The 24971-nt window shown below is 39.2% G+C and overlaps 1 protein-coding gene across 6 annotated transcripts in view; it reads left to right on the top strand.

The window, feature by feature from the left end:
• Positions 1-24971, top strand: part of ROBO1 (roundabout guidance receptor 1) — a 1469611-nt gene that overhangs the window by 1413943 nt on the left and 30697 nt on the right. For 4 of the 6 annotated variants that reach the window (XM_077294068.1, XM_077294067.1, XM_077294070.1 and 1 more), the window contains 3 exons: positions 2438-2480; positions 4084-4238; positions 11468-11803. In XM_077294068.1, the coding sequence (XP_077150183.1) occupies positions 2438-2480; positions 4084-4238; positions 11468-11803 (534 nt within the window). The remainder of the gene's footprint in view (positions 1-2437; positions 2481-4083; positions 4239-11467; positions 11804-24971) is intronic. The other 2 variants (XM_077294071.1, XM_077294069.1) reach the window with 1 other exon arrangement.

Here is a 24971-nt window from a genome sequence, read left to right as displayed (position 1 = left end):
ACCCTTTTGGCCGCGAAACAAAACTGCAAAAAAAAAACCTGTCAGGTGTGAATATACCTTAGAGGGTAACCGTAGTTTTAATTTTTATTTAGTAAATCAATAGTACACATGAAAATAAGTAATTTTGTAATATATCTTATCAGAGAAATCTGCTTCTTTCTCTGCCAAAATCCATCAGTCATTATCAAAATTCTCTGAGGTAAAATCTGTATTCAGTGAAGACAGACTTTTCCATTACTGAGAGAGGAGATGGCCTGTATCCATAGCAGCCATAGTAGCTGCCATCTCTTATCTCAGTGATGGGAAAGTCTTCACAGAATAGAGATTTTACCTCAGAAATGAGAATTTTGATAATGACTGACGGATTATGTGTTGTACAGTTCACTAATAACCCGCCATAGTGCCGTATAAAGCAGTCATCCTCCCCTAGAAGAAGTATCCAGTGTGACGCCATATGGCGGCACAAGGGGGCACAAAATGGCTTCATCCACCAAAGATCACCTTCCTTTAGATTGCAGCCTCAGAGCTCTAACTGTGCGGTTGTCATTACATCTGGGCTTAAAAAAAAAAACCTGACAATTTTACTCCTAGCAAAGGACATAAATCAGGTCCGGGCAGCGTTTACAAGGTGATGAGTGGGGCATATATCTACTGTATATATTCAGGATATAATTAAATCCATTGGAAAATACTTCAGCAAAAAACAAAGCTGCGTATAAATAAAAGGGGCGGCCGACCTGTAAAAAATAACACCAACAAAAGTGAAAAAAAAAATAACTACAAAAACAATTCCCATATCTGTAACCCCCTGGCAATACATCGTAGGTGCTTGTTTTTGTGATCCCCCAGGTACATGAAAGCCACAGCCCGTCATCAACCATGGCAGTCACATGCCGTATTGCTGGCTCTAGGAAGACATGTCCTATGACGCCATCTTTGTTAGTATTTTAATTAGTTTGGGGTAACCCCATTGTCTGTAGATAGGGATGGAGCACACTCTTTCTCCTCTTAGTAGGACTCTCGAATGTCCCAAAGAGCAGAGCTCCACCACTTCCCATTTTATAACCCATGGACTTCACATTATTTAAAGGGGCTACAAGTCTGTGTGCTGTGAGGATGTGAGTGGGTGGTCATGTCACCGCAAGTATGGGGTTTGCATACTCCCGGCCACATTCCAACTAGACGTGTCCGGCATCGCTCAGTACCCTTGAATTACGTGCGCACCGTGCATGATGTGCGGACTCACAAGTCTTCAGTCACATAAAGAGACTGCAGACTTGTAGCCTGATGCCGGACAACCCCTTTAAGTAAGACAAAAGAGGCTGTTGTGGATCAATCCCTTAAAATATTTGCCTTTTTGTCCAAGTTTAGACCGATAATATTAACAAAAAAATATAAAAACAAACATTTTAAATTCTAAAAATAAATGAGTAAATAATTGTTACACATATTCATTAAAACTTTAATTATTATTCATTTATTTAGATTTTCATATTAAATTAATTTATTCATAATTAGCTATATAATAATGCGTTTATTATTATATATAATATATTTAAAAATATTTATATTTATTAAATCAATATGCATTTAAATATTGAGTCATTGTTACATATACATATATATATATATATATATATATATAATGATTATTTTAATGATACATTTATTTACATTAATTAATGCAAATAAAAAAAACATTTATTAAATCATTATACATTTAAATTAAATATTTTGTAATTGTAGCATATATTTATGGATAATTATGAATCTAATTATTATTTGTTTTACACTGTAAAAATATATTAATTATAATTACTTATTAAATCATTATTAATTTAAAGTTTCAAGAATTGTTATATATATATATATAATATATAAAAATGAATATAAATAATTGTACAAAATATGAAAAAAGAAAAACATTTTAAATATGTATGTATATATATATATATATATATATATATATATGTATATATATATATATATATATATGTATATATATATACACTATACACGTATATTTGACAGACATACTATATGTCTTAATTTAACACCCAAGTTCCTCTTTTTTTTTAGAATATATTCTTGACAATTTTCCAAGCCGTCCTTGGGCCAGAACAAGTCATCCATTATGCTAAAAATGACACCCAAGAATCCTAGCGATCAATCTCGCATCAAAACAAGTTGTCATATTCCCAGCCTCAGTCCTTCATCTTTAAGATTTATCCCTCCTGTTATCAGGTGCATGGGAAAGAATAGATTCTGCGAGGAAACGACGGGCTAAATAATATATTAAATACATTGTGCATTAGCATCTGCTGATTGACCGAGCACCAGGAGTAATACAGGCTGCCAATATCCATCTTCAGACTTTGTATTTGTGAAACCATTGCCGAATTTTGTCTTTAAGATTATTTATTTTTATTTTTTTTAGTGGCGTACCAGCGAGGTGGGGAAGCTGTGAGCAGTGCAGGAAGGTGAGAAAATATATACATCCTGCCAAAAATGTACATCTCTTCTGTCATTCTGTTTTTATAGCAAACAATGAGCTGCAGGCTCTGTTTTTTACTGAGACGCTTAAATCTTCTGTTTATGCCTCCTTTGAAGATCCGTCCTGCATGGGGCTCTCTCATATATTATTTAGTATTTTTTCAGCATATCTGCGGCATAATTAAGTGATGCAAGCAGCATGCCGCCGATTGTATCTGTCAGCAAACATGTGTTTATTTACCAGTCTGAATATGTGCACATAATTAAGTGTAGAGGCCACTTTTATGGCTCCGTTATAAGTAATATTATGTATGGCCACCAGAGGGCGAGCTTTAGCCAGGAATTTATTTTTTTTTAAAAAGGCAGCAGACTGCATGTCTAATGGAAATATAAAACCAGAAACTACTTATATTATTTATGTAAACTATTTTATTTTTATTTTTTTAGAAAAAATATTACATCTATGATCTCATTTTATAGACATTTAATTTTTAATACATTCTAAAGGGCAAAGCTTCTCCTTCTTTGGGTCCTCTTGACCTAATCTCCATCAATTCTTCCATCATGTTTCATTGCAATTTGAAACTACATGATTTTTGCCCTTTGGTGCAACATTTTACAGACACATTTTTTTTTATCCAAGACGCAGCACTATTTATACAGGATCTAAGCTGTTTTGAACATATGGAAATCTTAAAAACAAAAAAAACAAAAAAATCAACTATGTTGTAGGATATGCCTTAAAAAGTTCTCCCATCAAAGTTTGTATCCTTTTATGCAATCATCATACTATACAGCACTGTGTACTTACAATTGCTCATTTTGCCTTTCTACCCAGAAAATTCCTCTCTTTTCCATTAGGTCTATAATATGACTTGATTAAAAACTGACTAGCTGAATCCTTCTAAGCTCTATGTAGAAACAGGAGGTCAATTTTCTCTGCACAAGTCATGAGTCACTGCAAAAGTCTATGGCAGGGGGGAAGAGGGAGCAGCCGGGTCAAGAGTTGAAGAGGGAATGATAAATGCATGGACAAGAGACTTCCTGTTTCTACATCTAGCAGAGGAAACAGAAGAATTAGCTGGGTAGAAAGTCAAAATGAGCAATTGTAAGTACACTGTGCTATATAATATGATGTTTGCAATATATTAAGAGGATAAAAAGCTTTGATGTGAGGAGTGCTTCTTTTGTGGAAGCAGCTCTTAGTTCCATTTCTTTCCTTTTGAAAAGGGATGCATTTTAGTATCTATATAAATCCTGTACAATTCCATGAAAAAAGTAAATTATCCTCATATTTGTGACTTGCACTAAAACTAAAAAATGAACCCTAAATAAATTACAAGTTATAAAAAAAATATATATATATATATATTCAACTCAAAACTGCCATCTGGTGGTCATATGTGTTATTGCAGGCGGTTATACTTTTTAAATAATTCCAGAGAATAATGCTTCTTCTATATCAAATTTTTTAACTGAGTTGCACGCAGGATAATAAAGGTGTCACTGTTATATTCAATGTATTTTTTTTTTCAATGTTGCTGTGATACGTGTATCTTGCTGATATACTTATTTCTTTTTGTATTGCAGACCAGGACTCCTCAATATTTCGGAGCCTGCTGCTCAGCCTTGGCTTGCAGATACCTGGCCAAACACAGGTAGCAATCACAATGAATGTCCTATTAATTGCTGCACATCTGGGAACGGAAGCAGCGACAACAATCTGGCCACTTACAGCCGACCAGGTTAGGACGTGGAAATGGAACGATGGGATGTAGAAAGATAGACTAAGGAATATCTAAATGAACTGTTTCCTTTGCAACAATATCGTGAATATCATTTTAGATGAATACAAGATATCTGTTTCTTAGATCCTGGGAGAATCGGTGGCAATCGACTCCTCGTCCTCCATTTATTTCACCGGTGGGGCGCAATCTGGGTCATTTTAGAATAAATGATATTTATAAGAAATCATGAGGAAGGTGGAGAGTTTATTATTAGGTAACTGGCGATGAGGAGTTGTCCAGAGCTGTACATGTGATGTCATTTACTCTCTGTCCGGCCACATTCAGGCAGCGTTCCCTCCTTATTCCCAGGAGTGGCTCCTCGTACAGCGGCATGGCTCATTCACTTGTTGTCACTGCGGAGTGGTCTACAAGCGTTCATTGTCTTAGTAAGCATGTGTGTATAATGCCCGCCACGCTGAGCACAATCCCTATCCTTCCCGATAAGCCATAATAAGCTGTCTCCTACTTCACGGTAGGATTGTGCTGCGTGCTATACCCGGCTGTGGGGAATCGCAGGGCGCAAGTTCTCCGCTCAAAATCCATATACATATATGACCATATAGTCTGCAGAGTCACTTCCCAGCTGTGATTTTTTTTCATTATTCTAAAGCTTCAAAATGCTGGGAAGCTTAATTTCCCATTAGTTCCTTGAAGTAGTGGAAGCTCTGGTCATCTGAAAATAAGCTCCAAAGACAGAGACAAAAACACACAGAGACAGACAGACATACACACAGCGACATGCACACACATCCACAGAGACACACAGACATCCACAGAGACACACAGACATCCACAGAGACACACAGACATCCACAGAGACACACAGACATCCACAGGGACACACAGACACATACACACAGAGACACGCACACACACATACACAGAGACACACAGACATCCACAGAGACACACAGACATCCACAGAGACACACAGACATCCACAGGGACACACAGACACATACACAGAGACACACAGACATACACACAGAGACACACACACACACATACACAGAGACACACAGACATCCACAGAGACACACAGACACATGCACAGAGATACACAGACATACATATACAGAGACACACAGACACATACACAGAGACACACACACATATACAGACACACACAGACATACACAGAGACACACACACATACATATACACAGACACAGAGACACACACACATACACAGAGACACACACACATACACAGAGACACACACACATACATATACAGAGACACACAGACACAGAGACACACACATATACATACACATATACATACACAGAGACATACATAGACACACACACACATACACAGAGACACACACACAGACATACACAGACACACACACAGACATACACAGAGACACACACACATACATATACACAGACACAGAGACACACACACATACACAGAGACACACACACATACACAGAGACACACACACATACATATACAGAGACACACAGACACAGAGACACACACATATACATACACATATACATACACAGAGACATACATAGACACACACACACATACACAGAGACACACACACAGACATACACAGACACACACACAGACATACACAGAGACACACACACAGACATACACAGACACATACATGCACAGACACACACATAGACACATATACACAGACACACACATGCATAGAGACACACACACAAACACTGACACATCCACAGACAGACACATACACAGAGACAGACACACACCGACACACATACACACATAGGCACACACATACACACACAGACATACACAGAAACACACAGATACATACACACATTCACACACAGACACATACAAACATACACAGAGACACATACACACAGACATACACACGCAGAGACACATAGACAAATACATAAATACACAGACACACATACACAGAGACACACACACAGACACACAAAAATACACACACAAACACAGAGACACGTACATATACAGACACACAGAGACACACACAGAGATACATAAACACATAAATACACATACACAAACATATACACATACATATACAGACACACACAGAAACACATACACACACATAAATACACAGACACACAAAGACACAGAGACCCACAGACACACTCACATCCACAGATACACACATACACAGAGACACACATACACAGAGACACACACACACATACATACAGAGACACACACAGACACAAAGACACATACAGTTCATATACAGACACACACAGAGACACACACATACATACACATAAATATACATACACAAACATACACACACAGAAACAGAGACACACACAGAGACACATACACACACATAAATACACAGACACACACACACACAGACACACACACATACACAGACACACCTTACCTAAAGTAGTGCACAGCCTCTTTAACTCCATGTTTCCACAGAGGATATGGAGCTCTCTGTGTGAGCAGTGGAGTTCTGCAGTGTGTGTGACTATGTGCTGGGAATTTCTCAGAACTAGCACTAAGTAAAAAGACTATTACATTAGTCTATTATTATTCTCCACTCAGGCTATATTCACACAAAAAATGTTGATGCATTTTCTTTCTGCAAGAAAAACGCAGGCTATGGCCAGAAAATCATAGTGGAAATTAAGGACATTTTTGGTGCCATTTTTTTATGAATTTTTGTGAGGGGTGTGAGGTCATTTTGAGATCAATGGTAGAAAAACTGCAGTAAAGACACTGAAATAATTGACATGCTTCAGATCTAAAAATGCAAGGAAAAAAAATCGATTGTGTGAATGACATTTTAGAAATCTAATTCATTTTGCTATAAAATGCTGTATTTTATCTACACACACAAAACAATCCCTGACAAAAAAATGCCACGTGTGAACAAGATCTTACATTAGATTTGAAAAATCTCACTTAGTGTGTTAATGAAACTGCTGAGCAAGCTTTCCATAGAAATCAATGATGAAAAATACTCAAAAACATTAATCCAAGGTTTTCATTATGGCACTCAACTCCTGCCAGTTTTCGGACGGCACAAGTTACGGCCTAGCTCCTTCCTCATCATCACACATGACAAGATGTCTAGCTATATACTGCTTCACCTCATTACATTGTAGGGTCTGTGGTGTTAGAGTTTAGTCCTGAAATCCTTGGTTTAATAAACCTTTCTTATACTTTGCTGTTTCACCATTAATGTCCCTACAGCAGCATTGTGCTGAAATCTGAGGTAAATGTGCAGCACATCGTTTATGGAGGCACATAATATGTTACATGTAGCTCCACAGGAAAATGGCCTGGAAGAATGTTAATCTGCATCAGACATAGCAAAGTGCGTTTCATATCACATACGTAGATTTAATTGAGTCTAATCAGTAAAAAGGTGCCAACATTTCCAGGTTCTATATTCCCAAAACCAAACCTGTGTGTGATTAGGATTTGGACACAGTGAACCTGTTCCGTCTGGTTTGGGTTTAGGCGGCAGTAAAAGTCAGTCTTATAAGTCTGTGAATGGCTCCAGAGCTCATATTTATAATGATATCGGAGTCTATGTGTTAACGCTAATTACTATTTAAAACCAGTCATTTTCTTATAATGGACCTCAGAGTCTATAAATTCCATATGGGGTGTCAGAGAATGGTTTTTGTTGGCCCTTTCCCATTTTCAAGAATCCTTTTACCTACAATAAATTACCATCTATACAGATGTACTTAATAAAATGTCCCATTGGTAAGTGTCAAGGTTATAGACGCATTTTATTCAGCGAGTATGAGGCCCTTATGGGTCCCATTAGTTTGTACAGAAAACAAAGAAAAAAGAATGGACTAAAACAGGCCTGCACAACCATGTACAAAAAATATCAAAACAAGTTTATTGGACACCACAAAAACAACATTAAAACCATCTAAAATTACAACCATGTGTAAAACACCCAAATATGTCCTGATGTATAAACAGCAATATATATAATATATAACCACCGACCAACCTGAATATAGATGCAGTGATGTGTACCAATAGAACCAAGCATGTCTCAAATACGAACAATATATTGTGCGTTTTTATGCATACCAGGTATATGACATGCAATGCAAAGCTCCGAATACGTTACCGACTGGTGATAAACTGTGTGGCAAATGCACCATCAAGGAGTGTATCTCGGATCAGGAGATGACCCTGGTATATAAGATAAGGTTCCCTTCAGGGGGCCCTATATGGCTGGTACGCCATCAATGCTGATTCCTAGCCGGGTCAGAGTCATGATGCATAAAAGTCAGAGGGTCGGAGGATAAAGCTCTTAGCTGCGAGGCCACATGCCAAAAATGGCCGATAAGTGGTCAGGAGAGGGTGTAGTAAACGAAACCCCACGCGTATCGCCGCCACAGCGGCTTCATCAGGGGCTTCCCCTGATGAAGCCGCTGTGGCGGCGATACGCGTGGGGTTTCGTTTACTACACCCTCTCCTGACCACTTATCGGCCATTTTTGGCATGTGGCCTCGCAGCTAAGAGCTTTATCCTCCGACCCTCTGACTTTTATGCATCATGACTCTGACCCGGCTAGGAATCAGCATTGATGGCGTACCAGCCATATAGGGCCCCCTGAAGGGAACCTTATCTTATATACCAGGGTCATCTCCTGATCCGAGATACACTCCTTGATGGTGCATTTGCCACACAGTTTATCACCAGTCGGTAACGTATTCGGAGCTTTGCATTGCATGTCATATACCTGGTATGCATAAAAACGCACAATATATTGTTCGTATTTGAGACATGCTTGGTTCTATTGGTACACATCACTGCATCTATATTCAGGTTGGTCGGTGGTTATATATTATATATATTGCTGTTTATACATCAGGACATATTTGGGTGTTTTACACATGGTTGTAATTTTAGATGGTTTTAATGTTGTTTTTGTGGTGTCCAATAAACTTGTTTTGATATTTTTTGTACATGGTTGTGCAGGCCTGTTTTAGTCCATTCTTTTTTCTTTGTTTTCTGTGCTATTCATTCAGTGGACTTGGCCTTGCACCCTTTCTTTTCTTTTTATTTTCTGGCAAGGGTGCACCCTGTGTTTAACAATATTATATCCCATTAGTTTGTGGCAAGGTTATAGACACATTCTATACAGCGAGTATGAGGCCCTTATGGGTCCCATTAGTTTGTGGCAAGGTTAGAGATGCAGTCTATACAGCATGTATGGGGCCCTTATGGGTCCCATTGGTAGGTGTCAAGGTTATAGATGCAGTCTGTGAGTCGGTATGGAGCCCTTATGGGTGCCATTGGTTAGTGTTATGGGCATAGACGCAGTCCATACAGAGGGTATGAGGCCCTTATGGGTCCCATTAGTTTGTGGCAAGGTTATAGACGCAGTCCATACAGCGTGTATGGGGCCCTTATGGGTCCCATTAGTTTGTGGCAAGGTTATAGATGCAGTCTATACAGCGTGTATGAGGCCGTTATGGGTCCCATTAGTTTGTGGCAAGGTTATAGACGCAGTCCATACAGCGTGTATGGGGCACTTATGGGTCCCATTAGTTTGTGGCAAGGTTATAGATGCAGTCCATACAGCGTGTATGGGGCACTTATGGGTCCCATTAGTTTGTGGCAAGGTTATAGATGCAGTCTATACAGCATGTATGGGGCCCTTATGGGTCCCATTGGTAAGTGTCAAGGTTATAGACGCAGTCTATGAGTCGGTATGGAGCCCTTATGGGTGCCTTTGGTTAGTGTTATGGGCATAGACACAGTCCATACAGAGGGTATGAGGCACTTATGGGTCCCATTAGTTTGTGGCAAGGTTATAGATGCAGTCCATACAGCGTGTATGGGGCACTTATGGGTCCCATTAGTTTGTGGCAAGGTTATAGATGCAGTCTATGAGTCGGTATGGAGCCCTTATGGGTGCCTTTGGTTAGTGTTATGGGCATAGACACAATCTATACAGAGGGTACGAGGCGCTTTTGTGTCCCATTGGTTAGTGTCAAGGGCATAGACGCAGTCCATACAGAAGGTATGAATGAGGCCCTTATGGGTCCCATTGGTAAGTGTCAAGGTTATAGATGCAGTCTATACAGAGGGTAAGGGGCCCTTATGGGTGCCATTAGTTAGTATCAAGATTATAGACTGTGTCTATACAGTGGCTATGGGGCCCTTATACTGAGGGGGACCATAACCGTTTGGTGCGCAGAGACGAGGTCTTCGTAAATGGTGGAGTGCTAAAGATGATCTATCAACATGTCAAAAGTGTCCACTTCTTTAATCTGTCTTACTTTATTCCTGCTGCTCCCCTGAAAATTCTGTTACTTCTTTTTTTTTTATTTTAAATTTGCCATACTCTTCTAGAGATGTGGACCTTTTTGTGGTCTTTAGCAAGGGGGCGTGGTTCGCAGGATCCTCTAGGGCGTGTCTTTAGGCTGCTCTGCATAATTACCTTGTGAGCTATAGCATCTTAGTAAACACCATTGAAATCCCCACTAAATAAAAGGACCCATATCTCTGGAACCTTATGATGAGTTTTAAAAAAGAAAAAAGGCAGAATACTCAAGGGAGCAATGGGAAAAAAAAAATAGCAACAACTGACCATTTCGACCTGGTGACAGATCCTCTTTAATGGGATGAAAGTACGATGAGGGCACCAGGATCTCCTGTGGCAGGTGCCTGGGAGTGTTGTGGTTCAGGCCGCAGCTAAAAGAGGCCTTTGCTCCAGATATAGCAAGATTATAAAGTGCATATGATAAAGCGCAGAAGAGTAAGCACATATGCAAACTGCACAGTGTGGCTCATCATTCCATTTCAGTTGAGGTGACTGCACTATGTACCGTAATTGGCATTAATGCTTTCTACTTTTGTGATATCACCAAACCTTAACATGACGGCATTATGGAATAAAGTTGATGTACCCTATAATGACTCTATGAAATACAGTACAGCTTTTTCTGTGTCTCTGTTATAGACATACAAGCTTTTCTGGCATACACACTTTTTTTTGGTATTTTTGGGATCAATAGATTCCTATGGATATGCTTAGCTTGTATGGATTGGAGCTTTTCCCGGCATAGAGCATAGATCGTGCACACAATTTGGACCCAGCCCTAATTGGTTAATTCTTAATACCCTCTTCCTCACAAGCTATATTTTTCTTGTGTCCTTAGTTATTTTCTTTACTCCTATTGTCTATCTTTTTTCTCCAGCGGATTGTATCGCCAATTACAACAACCAACTGGACAACAAACAAACCAACCTGATGGTGCCCGAATCGGGTGTTTACAGCGACGTGGACATCAGCAACAAAATCAATGAGATGAAGACCTTCAATAGCCCCAATCTGAAAGATGGTCGATTTGTCAGTGGTGCCGGCCAACCCACTCCTTATGCCACCACTCAGCTCATCCAGTCAAACATCGGCAATAACATCAACTCATCTAGTGGGGACACAGATGAGAAGCACTGGAAGCCGTCTACTCAGCATAAACCGGACGTCGCCCCCATGCAGTACAACATCATGGAGCAAAATAAAATCAACAAAGGTATTAAAAACGTTTCTAATTCCCACACAAGAACATTTAACCCTATAGATGGAGGTTGAATATTTTCTGCAAGGAACAAGGATTATAATATTATTTTTGTTTTTAGATACATTTACTTCAAGAACTTTTTTTTTCTTCTTTTTAACACAGCAGGGTATACATTGCCCTGCAGGTCGGAGGTAAATGAGATGTATGGGCCTGACATACGTCTCCCTGAGAATATTCCTTCCGAGCTTATTATAAATGAAAGGATGAGTTACCAGTGTGATGTTTGATGGTCTTCTCTCCTGATCTCACTGCAGAGCTGTGCATGATTACAACAAACACAGTACAGCAGAGCTAAGCTTTGACTTATTACAAAAACATCTGCAATTGTAGCTGTACTCTCACAGTGCTATAAGCTCTGCTGTACTGCCCTTCCCCTCCATACTGGTTGCCTGTGAGATGGAAGCTAAAGCCCAATGTGTTTGTAATGAGGCAAAGATCTGTTCTACTGCACTGTGTTAGTTATAATCACACACAGCTCTGCAGTGATATCAGGAGAGCAGAGAGCGGCCATTACTTATTACTAGTAACTCACTCGTTTTTTTTTAATGAGGTCTGGAGGCAGATTCTCAGGGAGATGTATACTCGGCTCATCGATCTTAATAGCTCATTTAGATTTTAAGAAGAATAGGTTTCTTTGAAATAAGACATTAGATTGTAGATATCAAGGTATCACTTTATTCCGCTATGATTTGCATATCCATATACACCGCTTACGAGGGTTGATCCTACAGATAAATCCTTTAAGAATTTTTTTTCTTGAAGACCAAGATTGACAGATTACGATTACTTTTACACTGCAATATAGGTTACGTAGACTGTTCTTGGGTCTCAAATAATTGATTTCAATTTTTTCATCAATGGAAAATCTAATTGGGCTTCTATAGATTTCTTCAGGTCTTTATGTCAGATGCAACCAATCAAATTCTTGCGTGCACTTTTCTGATTTGGTGGTTTGCCACCTGATGTCATTTCATAGTGACATCATCATAAAGATTCTTCCAAGCTGTCTCTATGTGAACACATAAAGTTTGTCCTCATTATTATAAACTATGGGCATATTGCTTCTATTTTTTCATTTGTTTTCTATATTTAACACCGTGCTCATAGTAAAAAAAAAAACTTTACATCCATCCCCCCTGTGCCTGGCTGGAAAACTCTGTGCTTGCCACTTCTTCTTATTACTTTTATTAGAAGGTGAAGTCTTCTGGGGATCTTGGGCTTAGATCTTTTTAATAAGAAGCACAGCTTTTCCCAGTCTCCTACGACTCGAGCAGAACCGTCAAGCTACTATACATGTAAATGTAGAAGATCGAGATTAACAGTGTCAAAAAGTTAATTAGCACGCGGATAACCTTTGCAACTGAATTTAGTGCTGCAAATAAAAAACCACAGATGAAATAAAATCAAATAAAAGAAAATTAATATGGCAAGATTTGATCTAAAAGTTCTAGTGGGTGAGGGATTGGATAGAGGAAGGGGAGATATTTAATTCTCGAGGATGACTCTGGACAATCGGTGATCGTCTAATAAAACACAGATCAATATCTGGAGTCTCATGTCTTATACTGGTGGAATCAGCAACTCTGCTCATTGTCATTATGAAGTTTTACTTATTTACATAGAAAATAGGTCGATATGAGTAGCATGGATATGAGCCATACTTTAGTCAGATAGATGGATACAAAAACATACAGCCGCCCCTGTAAGTGCTAACATATATGCAGATATTAAATATAAGAAATTTGGACTGCATTACTGCTATATAGAATATACTGATGAAAGAAAGTACTTAGCACATAAATTGGCCAATTCATGAGAGCCCACCAGCCACAACAAAGCTATCCTTTCTTTGAAGGGACTCTAAACCTAGTATTTATCAAACATGACTATTATGGTCTAAAAACCTTAAACAATTTAAAGGGCAGGTATGATCCAGTACTAAATAAAAACATCCTTAGGCGTACACAGAGGCAAACAGTTTTTGTTTGCTTGTTTATTATGCTGTCACAGCAACTTGCACCTGTTTACACCTGCTTTATTCTCTTAGAAGGTGATGGCCAGTTGTTTTTTTTTGTACATAGTTATATAAGATTGGAAGAAATCTGAGATACATTTGATATTCCTTACCCCTTCCTGACATATAACGTACATTGAGCTCACATCTTTACCCGAAGATGATGGCTGGTTTATTCAGCAATCATCTGCATTTAACAGCAGCGGATGGAACAATCTCTGAAGCATTTAACAGAGGCGCCGTAATGCTTTGTGCCCATCAGCATGCTTTTTTGTGGTTTGTAGTATCTTGATAGTAGGTGTTAGGTTTGGATTTTGACTCTTGTTGCTCTTATGAATTTTTGAGTTATGATTGAATTAAAAGTTAATTTTTAATAGTATCCTGTAGGTCCCATTAAACGTAAAACAATAAAAATAAAACACTCACATTTGATATTGCTGTTTTGAGAAAAGCCTGATCTATCAAAATATAAATTAAAGTAATCCGATTGGTACACGGCGTAACGCAAAGAAAAACATGAAATGTCAGAATTCCATTTTTTTAGCCGCTGAAACATTGTAATAAAATGCAATAAGAAGCAATCAAAACATTGTATCTACCCCAAAAGGGTATCAGTAAAAGCATCAGCTCAGGGTTCAAAAAATAAGCCATCGCCCAGATCCCAAAAATTTAAAACGTTACGGGTCTCGGAAAATGCAAATGTTTAAAATTTTCTGCAAATTTCTATTTTTTTTTCAGCACTTAAATAAAAAAACTATTCTATACATGTTTGGTATCTGCGTTCTAATTCTGACCAGGAATATCGTATTGCCAGGTCACTTTTGCCATACAATGAACATCATAAATAATAATAAAAAAAAAAACAGTTTTGGAATTGCACTTTTTTTTGCAATTTCAACACACTTGGAATTTTTTCTCACTTTAGAGTGCATCACATGATAAAATGAATGGTCCAACTCAAAGTACAACTCGTCCCGCAAAAAAACAAGCCCTCATACGGTTATGAGGATGGCAAAATAAAAAAGTTATAGCTTTTGGAAGAAGGGGAGGAAAAAACGGAAATGGAAAATAGCCCGGTCATGAAGGGGTTAAATAGATAGGTAGTTAGCTAGATATTAGATAAATAATAGATACAGATAATACACATTAGATAGGTGATAGATGACGAATGAAGATACCTAAAAAAGCTAGAAAGAGAGATATGCGTGGGATTGACATGCGGTATATTTGAGATAGATTGAGAAAGGAAAAATAGCAGCTCTATAGCATAGCTGGGAAGAACAAAGTTAAATACCAGCTCTGCGGGGTCTTGATTAGATGCACCTGGAGAGATTCACTAAGAACCAGGAAGAAGCTTCGTGAAGTGGCACTGTCCTGAGGGAGTGTAACTCTGCTGGATGAAGAGTTGAGTGTGTTGCTGGCGAGAGACCAGCCAAAATGTGAACTGTAGCTGAGAGAGAGAGATGTGCCGGGGTCTCAGTCTGAATGGAGACTGCGCTTAGAAGTCTTTTTGTGAGAGCTGCAGAGAACCATGTGGAAGCTGCAGCCAGTTCATTGTGAACTGTGCCCCGAATTGAACACTTCTGTTTGGCACTGGAAGCTGCTGAAGCTCGGGCTGAAGGGGATAAGGCGACTGGTGGGATCATGCCTCTTCTGTGTATGAAGTCTGCTCCTGGAGAAAGGACTGTAATCTGTTTGCTTTGCTGCTGTGCAACCTAGAAAGTGATAAAAACTGACCATGTTTGTACTAAAACTGCAAAGCTTCCCAGGCATAAGCCTAGCCTGAACAGTAGAAACAAAAAGGGGAAGCAGCACTCCAAAAAGAGTGCATATTATGGAGCTTTAAAGGCCCATGTGCCGGTGTTTCCTTTCATAATGGGGTTGAGAAAGGTTCACACTATGAAGCACAACATCACCACATGGTCCATTAAACTCCTATGATTTGCATTATTTTTGGAGTGCTGCTTCCATTTTCTGTTGATAGATAATACAGTAGATAGATAAAACAAATGAAGAGGTACAAGCCTCAACATTAGAAAAATGGTGCCAGCCTACAGGTTGCAGCCCAACAACCACATCATGTGAAAATAAAGAAAAGTAGGCAGCACAGAAAATGTGATATTCAAAGGTGCAATAAGCCTTTAATCAGAGTGCAATGGAAACGTTCCCATCTCACACATGGGCTCACTGAACCTTTCAAAATGAAATTTTGTGTGCTGCCTACTTTTCTTTATTTTATATAGAAAAGTACTACAGAATCAAAACGGTCCAACACCTCGTAACAAAATAGGGCAAGTGTTAACAGGTACAAGCCGGTGTGAAGGCATAATACACAAACAAAAGAATACAGCAGCAGTCTATGCGCTGTGTGCAAGCATCGAATATATCAAATGTAAGCGTCATTACCGATATATAGAACACACTTATGTAGTGAAGGATGATAGATAGATAGATAGATAGATAGATAGATAGATAGATAGATAGATAGATAATAGATAGATAGATAGATAGATAGATAGATAATAGATAGATGATAGATAGATAATAGATAGATAGATAATAGATAGATAGATAATAGATAGATAGATAGATAGATAGATAGATAGATAGATAGATAGATAGATAATAGATAGATAGATAATAGATAGATGATAGTTAGATAGATAGATAGATAGATAGATAGATAGATAGATAGATAATAGATAGATAGATAATAGATAGATAGATAGATAGATAGATAGATAGATAGATAATAGATAGATCGTAGATCAATAGGAGCTAGATAGATAGATAAAAGATAGATGATAATAGATAGATTGATAGATAATAGATAGATAGATAATAGATGATAGATAATAGATAGATGATAGATAATAGATAGATAGATAGATAGATAGATAATAGATAGATCATAGATAGATAGATGATAGATAATAGATAGATGATAGATAGATAATAGATAGATAGATAATAGATGATAGATGATAGATAGATAGATAGATAGATAATAGATAGATAATAGATAGATGATAAATAGATAGATAGATAGATAGATAGATAGATAGATAGATGATAGATAGATAGATAGATAGATAGATAGATGATAGATAATAGATAGATAGGTAATAGATAGATAGATAGATGATAGATAGATAGATGATAGATGATAGATAGATGATAGATAGATAGATAATAGATGATAGATAATAGATAGATAGATGATAGATAGATAGATAATAGATGATAGATAATAGATAGATAGATGATAGATGATAAATAGATAGATAGATAGATAGATGATAGATGATAGATAGATAGATAGATAGATAGATAGATGATAGATAATAGATAGATAGGTAATAGATAGATAATAGATGATAGATAATAGATAGATAGATAGATAGATAGATAGATGATAGATAGATAGATAGATAGATAGATAGATAGATAGATAGATAGATGATAGATGATAGATAGATGATAGATAGATAGATAATAGATGATAGATAATAGATAGATAGATGATAGATAGATAGATAGATAGATAGATAGATAGATAGATAGATAATAGATGATAGATAATAGATAGATAGATAGATAGATAGATAGATAGATAGATAGATAGATAGATAGATAATAGATAATAGATAGATAGATGATAGATAGATAGATAGATAGATAGATAGATAGATAGATAGATAGATAGATAGATAATAGATGATAGATAATAGATAGATATCATTTACACATAGATGTGAGCTTATTTGAGTATGTATAGGACATAACTTCCTGTAGATAAGTCAAGTGTTCTGCTTTGTGTCTCGTGCTCGATATCATAGGTAATCTAGAACACTAGAATATACCACGCTCCTTTTTTGAGGGCACGTTTCACTAATGTAATATGTGGAAGTAAAGAAAGAAATAGGGATGTAATTTTTTCCTCGGGCTTTAGGCTACAGTACCGTGCAGTCCACTTTAATACGGTGATTTGCAGCAGTTCTGTCCCCAGGATCCCGATCAGTGCCAGCTTTGAACTATTAACCATATCTCAGGAGCGCTCCACATCATAGAATTGAAGGCTTCTCGGTAAAAGGCCAGGACCGATCTCAGCAGCATAGCTGCTCATTGTAGGTGACCTGGTGCTCCTGCACGATACAGAGACACCTTTATGTGGGCCAGGACTGAGCTATTTGTGGCTACCTGCATTTCTAGCCACCACAAAGGATTCCTCCTGAGCTACGTGTGGACATTGATGGGAAATAACAATGGGACAGCACTCAGAAATAATTGGCGTTAGCCGCTCTATAATCTTTTCCATGTCAGGGATTTTCATTTTTTATTTTTTTATTTATTTTCTCTGACTTACTACAAACAAATTTCAAAATGAGAGGGCTGCACATCTGTACATGGCCATCGCCAAATGATTTTTCTATAATTTTCATCTGTTTTTGTTTTTCCGAGAAGCTGAAATGTTTTCACAGCTGCTGTTGTATTATTTATCCTGCTCATAAACGTGATGGACGTTGACTGGGAACCCAAATATACAAAGTGGTGTGGTCTGTGGCAGGAGAGCGCTGCTGGTAGAAATATGGACTCTATTTATTTTTCATAATTTGGTGCAAATAGAAAGAGCCGATGAGCAGATGCCGATCAGAAGATGGGACTATTTTCAGCATCTATGAATGGCGTTCAGATGTTACATTATTCCATCTGCGAGGAAGCTAAATTTAAGGAAACAGCTTAAAAAAGATGTGCAATTTATTTTCCCAATAAGCTCAAAGATTAAAATGGTCCCAGTATCTGATGGCGCTCCTAAGGGTACATTTCCACTGCCGAGAGACAAATAGGTCCGTAATCTGGACCGAAAAAACGGATGTAACGTATGCGATTGTCATGCGAGTCTCATGCGAGTGCAATGCGAGTGCAATGCGATTTTTAATCGCATCATCCGTATGACATCAGTATGACATCCGTATTGCTGTCCGATTTTTACGCACCAGTGTCCTTTGAAAAGCCGGCAATTCAGCGCCGTGTACAGTAAAATCACACTGACAGGTTAGAATAGAGTAGATATATGCACATAGAATGTGTATATATACATATATACATGTCAGTGAGACACCTATATATGTATATTTATATTTAATGCAGCGCTAGATAGCATTAAAGCCTCTAATTCAATTGCCGGCTTTTTCCTTCTCCTTCACAAACCCGACAGGATATGAGACATGATTTTCATACAGTAAACCATCTCATATCCCCATTTTTTTTGCATATTCCACACTACTAATGTTAGTAGTGTGTATGTGCAAAATTTCAGCGCTGTAGCTGCTAAAATAAAGGGTTAAATGGCGGAAAAAATTGGCGTGGGCTCCCGCGCAATTTTCTCCACCAGAATGGTAAAGCCAGTGACTGAGGGCAGATATTAATAGCCAGGAGAGGGTCCATGGTTATTGGCCCCCCCCGTGGCTAAAAACATCTGCCCCCAGCCACCCCAGAAAAGGCACATCTGGAAGATGCGCCTATTCTGGCACTTGGCCACTCTCTTCCCACTCCCTGTAGCGGTGGGATATAGGGTAATGAAGGGTTAATGCCACCTTGCTATTGTAAGGTGACATTAAGCCAGATTAATAATGGAGAGGCGTCAATTATGACACCTATCCATTATTAATCCAATTGTATGAAAGGGTTAAAAAACACACACACACATTATTAAAAAGTATTTTAATGAAAGAAACAAACAGGTTGTTTTAATAATTTATTGCTCCCTCAATCCATCAGCAACACCCTTGCTTGGCAAAATAATAAACGCACAAGATACATACCTTCTGATGTCCTATCACGTCCCACGTGGTAATCCATCTGAAGGGGTTAACTAATATTACAGGCAGGAGCTGCGATAAACCACTCGCTCGTGCCTGTAATCCCCGGGTGCTGAAAGGAAAGCAGTGATCTATACTTACATTCAGTCGCGGTGATGCGCCCCTGCTGGATGTTCTCATGAACTGCAGCCTGGGAACTTTTTCCCACGCTCCAGGTCATATGAGGACATCCACCAAGGGGCGCATCACCGCGACTGCAGGAAATGTAGGTCAATGACCTACATTTCATTCATTCTCCGGGGAATTACAAGCACGAACACAGCTGCCTTTGCAGGGCTCCTGCTTGTAAATTATTTTAACCCCTTCATATGGATTACCTCGTGGGACGTGACGGTTCAACAGAGGGTATGTATCTTGTGCATTTATTGTTTTGCCAAGCGAGGGTTTCCTAAGGATTAAGCGAGCAATAAAATATTAAAACAACCGCTGTGTTTATTTCATTAAAATACTTTTAAATCACGTGTGTGTGTGTTTTTTAACCCTTTCATACAATTGGATTAATAATGGATAGGTGTCATAATTGACGCCTCTCCATTATTAATCTGGCTTAATGTCACCTTACAATAGCAAGGTGGCATTAACCCTTCATTACCCCATATCCCACCGCTACAGGGAGTGGGAAGAGAGTGGCCAAGTGCCAGGATAGGCGCATCTTCCAGATGTGCCTTTTCTGGGGTGGCTGGGGGCAGATATTTTTAGCCACGGGGGGGCCAATAACCATGGACCCTCTCCTGGCTATTAATATCTGCCCTCAGTCACTGGCTTTACCACTCTGGCGGAGAAAATTGCGCGGGAGCCCACGCCAATTTTTTCCACCATTTAACCCTTTATTTGAGCAGCTACAGCGGCCAAATTTTGCACATACACACTACTAACATTAGTAGTGTGGAATATGCAAAAAAAAGGGGATATGAGATGGTTTACTATATGTAAACCATGTCTCATATCCTGTCGGGTTTGTGCAGGAGAAATGAAAAGCCGGCAATTGAATTAGCGGCTTTAATGCTCTCTAGCGCTGCATTAGATATAAATATACATATATAGGTGTCTCACTGACATGTATATATGTATATATACACATTCTATGTGCATATACACTCACTGGCCACTTTATTAGGTACACCTGTCCAACTTCTTGTTAACACTTAATTTCTAATCAGCCAATCACATGGCGGCAACTCAGTGCATTTAGGCATGTAGACATGGTCAAGACAATCTCCTGCAGTTCAAACCGAGCATCAGTATGGGGAAGAAAGGTGATTTGAGTGCCTTTGAACGTGGCATGGTTGTTGGTGCCAGAAGGGCTGGTCTGAGTATTTCAGAAACTGCTGATCTACTGGGATTTTCACGCACAACCATCTCTAGGGTTTACAGAGAATGGTCCGAAAAAGAAAAAAAATCCAGTGAGCGGCAGTTCTGTGGGCGGAAATGCCTTGTTGATGCCAGAGGTCAGAGGAGAATGGGCAGACTGGTTCGAGCTGATAGAAAGGCAACAGTGACTCAAATCGCCACCCGTTACAACCAAGGTAGGCCTAAGAGCATCTCTGAACGCACAGTGCGTCGAACTTTGAGGCAGATGGGCTACAGCAGCAGAAGACCACACCGGGTACCACTCCTTTCAGCTAAGAACAGGAAACTGAGGCTACAATTTGTACAAGCTCATCGAAATTGGACAGTAGAAGATTGGAAAAACGTTGCTTGGTCTGATGAGTCTCGATTTCTGCTGCGACATTCGGATGGTAGGGTCAGAATTTGGCGTAAACAACATGAAAGCATGGATCCATCCTGCCTTGTATGGAGCATCTTTGGGATGTGCAGCCGACAAATCTGCGGCAACTGTGTGATGCCATCATGTCAATATGGACCAAAATCTCTGAGGAATGCTTCCAGCACCTTGTTGAATCTATGCCACAAAGAATTGAGGCAGTTCTGAAGGCAAAAGGGGTCCAACCCGTTACTAGCATGGTGTACCTAATAAAGTGGCCAGTGAGTGTATCTAGTCTATTCTAACCTGTCAGTGTGATTTTACTGTACACCGCGCTGAATTGCCGGCTTTTCAAAGGACACCGGTGCGTAAAAATCGGACAGAACTCGCATGGTGCGAGTGCTGTGCGATTTTTTTCTCGCACCCATTGACTTGCATTGGCGAGTCTCGTCCGAGACTCGCAGCAAATCGCAGCAAGCTGCGATTTTTTTCTCAGTCCGATTTCGGCCGAGAAAAAAATCGCAAATGAAAAGACACCTATTGAATAACATTGGTCCGAGTGCAATCCGATTTTTTATCGGATTGAACTCGTCCGTTTTCCTCGCCAGTGGAAATGTACCCTAAGACCCACCAACCTCCAGCTTAGGAGGTTGAAGTTGCCAGCACTGTTAATACCTTATTGTATATGTCTTCAGTCCAAGGAACAGAGGCCAAAGAGCATGTGGTTAAAAAGTTATAACAGTTTGTTGATCAGCCCACCGTCTACTGAGGCAGGAGCCACTATACCGTATACAGTTATTGAATTTCCACAAAAGTTTTAAACAACCAATAAATTTTATTTAACCTCACAATTGTGTTCCACTTGTTGATTCTTCACCAAAAATTTCCATTTGGTATCTTTATGTTTGAAGCATGATATGTGGGAAATGTGGGAAAAGGAATACTTTCGCAAGGCACTGTAGACGCCCATGCATGTTACTTAAATTGCGGGGACACTGCTGGTCTCTGCACCCTGGGTATTCTTCTTACACTGTGCAATGACAGTGCACTCTTTTGCCGACTCATTACTTCTGATCTCAGCCGTCAATCAGAAGTAATTAATTCGTGTTTCAGACCACCCCTTTAAAAGTATTGTCATTATCATTACTGACTAAAAGTGAAAAGTGCTCGTAAAAACAAGCAACTTTGCAATTTATTTATTATTAAAAATCCCCTCAGTTCTAAAGAGCGGAGGGATTATAATGTCATTGTTTACTACTCCTTGCTTTGACTACTGGCCACCACTATTGTCTAGCAGCAGTGGCTGGTCTCTTAGTCAAAGAGTAAAGTGCTTAAAGGGATTGTCAAGTGCTTTTACATTGATTGCCTATCCTTAGCACAGGTCATCAATATCAGATTGGATTGGTGGGGGTGCGGCACTGTTCACGTTGCCGGCTGTGGCCAGATGTGCTCAGTTGCAGAGTTGTACAGTTCCATCGGCTGCATAGTGGCCATGGTTGGGTAATCCACATTAACCCCTGCCTGAATGAACAGAATACAGTGTTAGCTCCCTATCTGGCCAAATGCCATGTCCAATTCTGCACCATAGAGAGCACAAATCAGGCCAGGGGTGCAATTGTGCCGTAGGTCCAAACTGTCAATTGAGCCAGCAATCGGGAAAATGGTGGAACAGTGCACTCCTACAGAAGATGTTGAGAAAACCCCTTTAATGAAATTATCAGAACGTTAAAAGTATGATATATGAATAAGTATACAGTTCTGCTCTAAGGCATTATTTTTCTTTTTTACATTATTTTTTTAAAGCCATACATACTATTTTGTTGATAGAATCCCATTTATCTTCTGATACAGATCATGTTATGTTGTGCTATATGTTATGGCAGCATGAATGAAAAAGAACATTGAATGAGTCAATAACACAAAGATCCTGGAACCTAAACAGCCTTCATTAGAGCTATGGCACATACTATAGTGCCTCTTGTTGCTGTAGATTAACCCCCTGCTGCACGTTACTCTGTACAATGTTTGAACATATGCTGGGAAGTGAATGGAGGAAAACAATCTCTGGTAATAAGGACACATTAAAAGAGAGCGAAACTTGGTGACCTCCATGTGATGTGATTGTAAATGCCACCCCAAGACCACATCTGCTGCCCTCGTCCTCACAGTCATCCAGCGTAAACACTAATCTCCCGGGTGTATACTGTATTAATAAGTATAGGATGTAGCATGTCTGTTAATGAATACTTGTTGTTGACAATATACTTATGCCGCATTGTCAGATAACCTTCTCACATCCTTCACTGTGCTACATGAATCGCTAATGAAGGTGCACCATAACGCCTGCTGTCTTCCTTCTGAAGTCCTGGTGCTTAAAGAAAGCCAAGATCTTTAGGAGTTTTCTTTAATCTTCACTAAGAGTAGACTCCAGCTATCTTTATGCTTGCATTAATCATGGCATTCACAGTAGAAATATACGTCAAAAAGAAAATATTGGATTAAAGAAAGCGCCGATGACCTGGATAAATACTACAGGTCTTCATATGATTTAGGTGATTTACTGGATCAAAAATGTTTGCTATTTGTTTCTACTACAGGAACATAAATTATTAATGCTATTCTGGTACTCAATATTCATATAAAAGAAAATTACTAAAAATATATATATTAAAAGTACATGTAGCCTATTATTTTATAGTCAATGGAGTACCATCAATGGTGGCAGGCTAGGCGGCTGCTATTGGACTATTGGGCCTGTGAGCCACTTACCGATGGCTCAATTCTCTCACCATCTGCCCTAGAAGTTGGAAGAATTGGTATGGAGCAGGCTCATGTGATCTCTCCATGATAGGAAAGGTTGGTTATTTTACACAGCAGACAGTCACCATTAATTGCTGCAGTTGGAGCTAGCTCTGATCATAGCAGTTTAACCCTTTAGATGTCGTAATGAACCGTGACCGTGCGATCAAAATTGATCGGAGAGGAAAATGAGCCCTCTGTCACCTTTGATGCACTCCCATGACACAATCTCAAGAATGAGTTGTTTAATGGAATGCAGACTTTTGCTATGGGATCCCCGGAATTCTATGTATACCCCTGATTACTGTTTGAAGGGCAGCATGTTTGACCTCTGTAAAATAATTACCCTTATACTCACCTCCAGTGCCTGTGCCGTTCTAGCAGTGTTGGCACTTGCTGTCATGGGAATCCGCGTCACATTGTTATGTCACATGATCCCTGCGCGATCAGTGCTAACGTCAGTCTTTCCACCTTCGGACTAATCAAACTTCAAGAGGAAGTCAGAGCTGCATTTGTCCGCTCACTTTCTCTTGATTTCTGATTTGTCTGAAGACGGGGAGGGTGACGCCAGCACTGATTGGTCGCAGTGATCGTGTAACATAACAATGTCATGCGAACCCCGGGTGAGCGTGTGTCGACACCGTTGTTACGGCATCGGAGGTGAGTCTAAGTGATATTATTTTACTGTGGGCTGATTGAGACGGGGTTGTCCAAGTAGTG

The sequence above is a fragment of the Ranitomeya variabilis genome, chromosome 3, assembly GCF_051348905.1.
Source record: "Ranitomeya variabilis isolate aRanVar5 chromosome 3, aRanVar5.hap1, whole genome shotgun sequence".
In the NCBI taxonomy this organism is placed as follows: domain Eukaryota; kingdom Metazoa; phylum Chordata; class Amphibia; order Anura; family Dendrobatidae; genus Ranitomeya; species Ranitomeya variabilis.
Note: the sequence above shows the minus strand (reverse complement) of the source record. Positions and strands in the feature narration are given on the sequence as shown.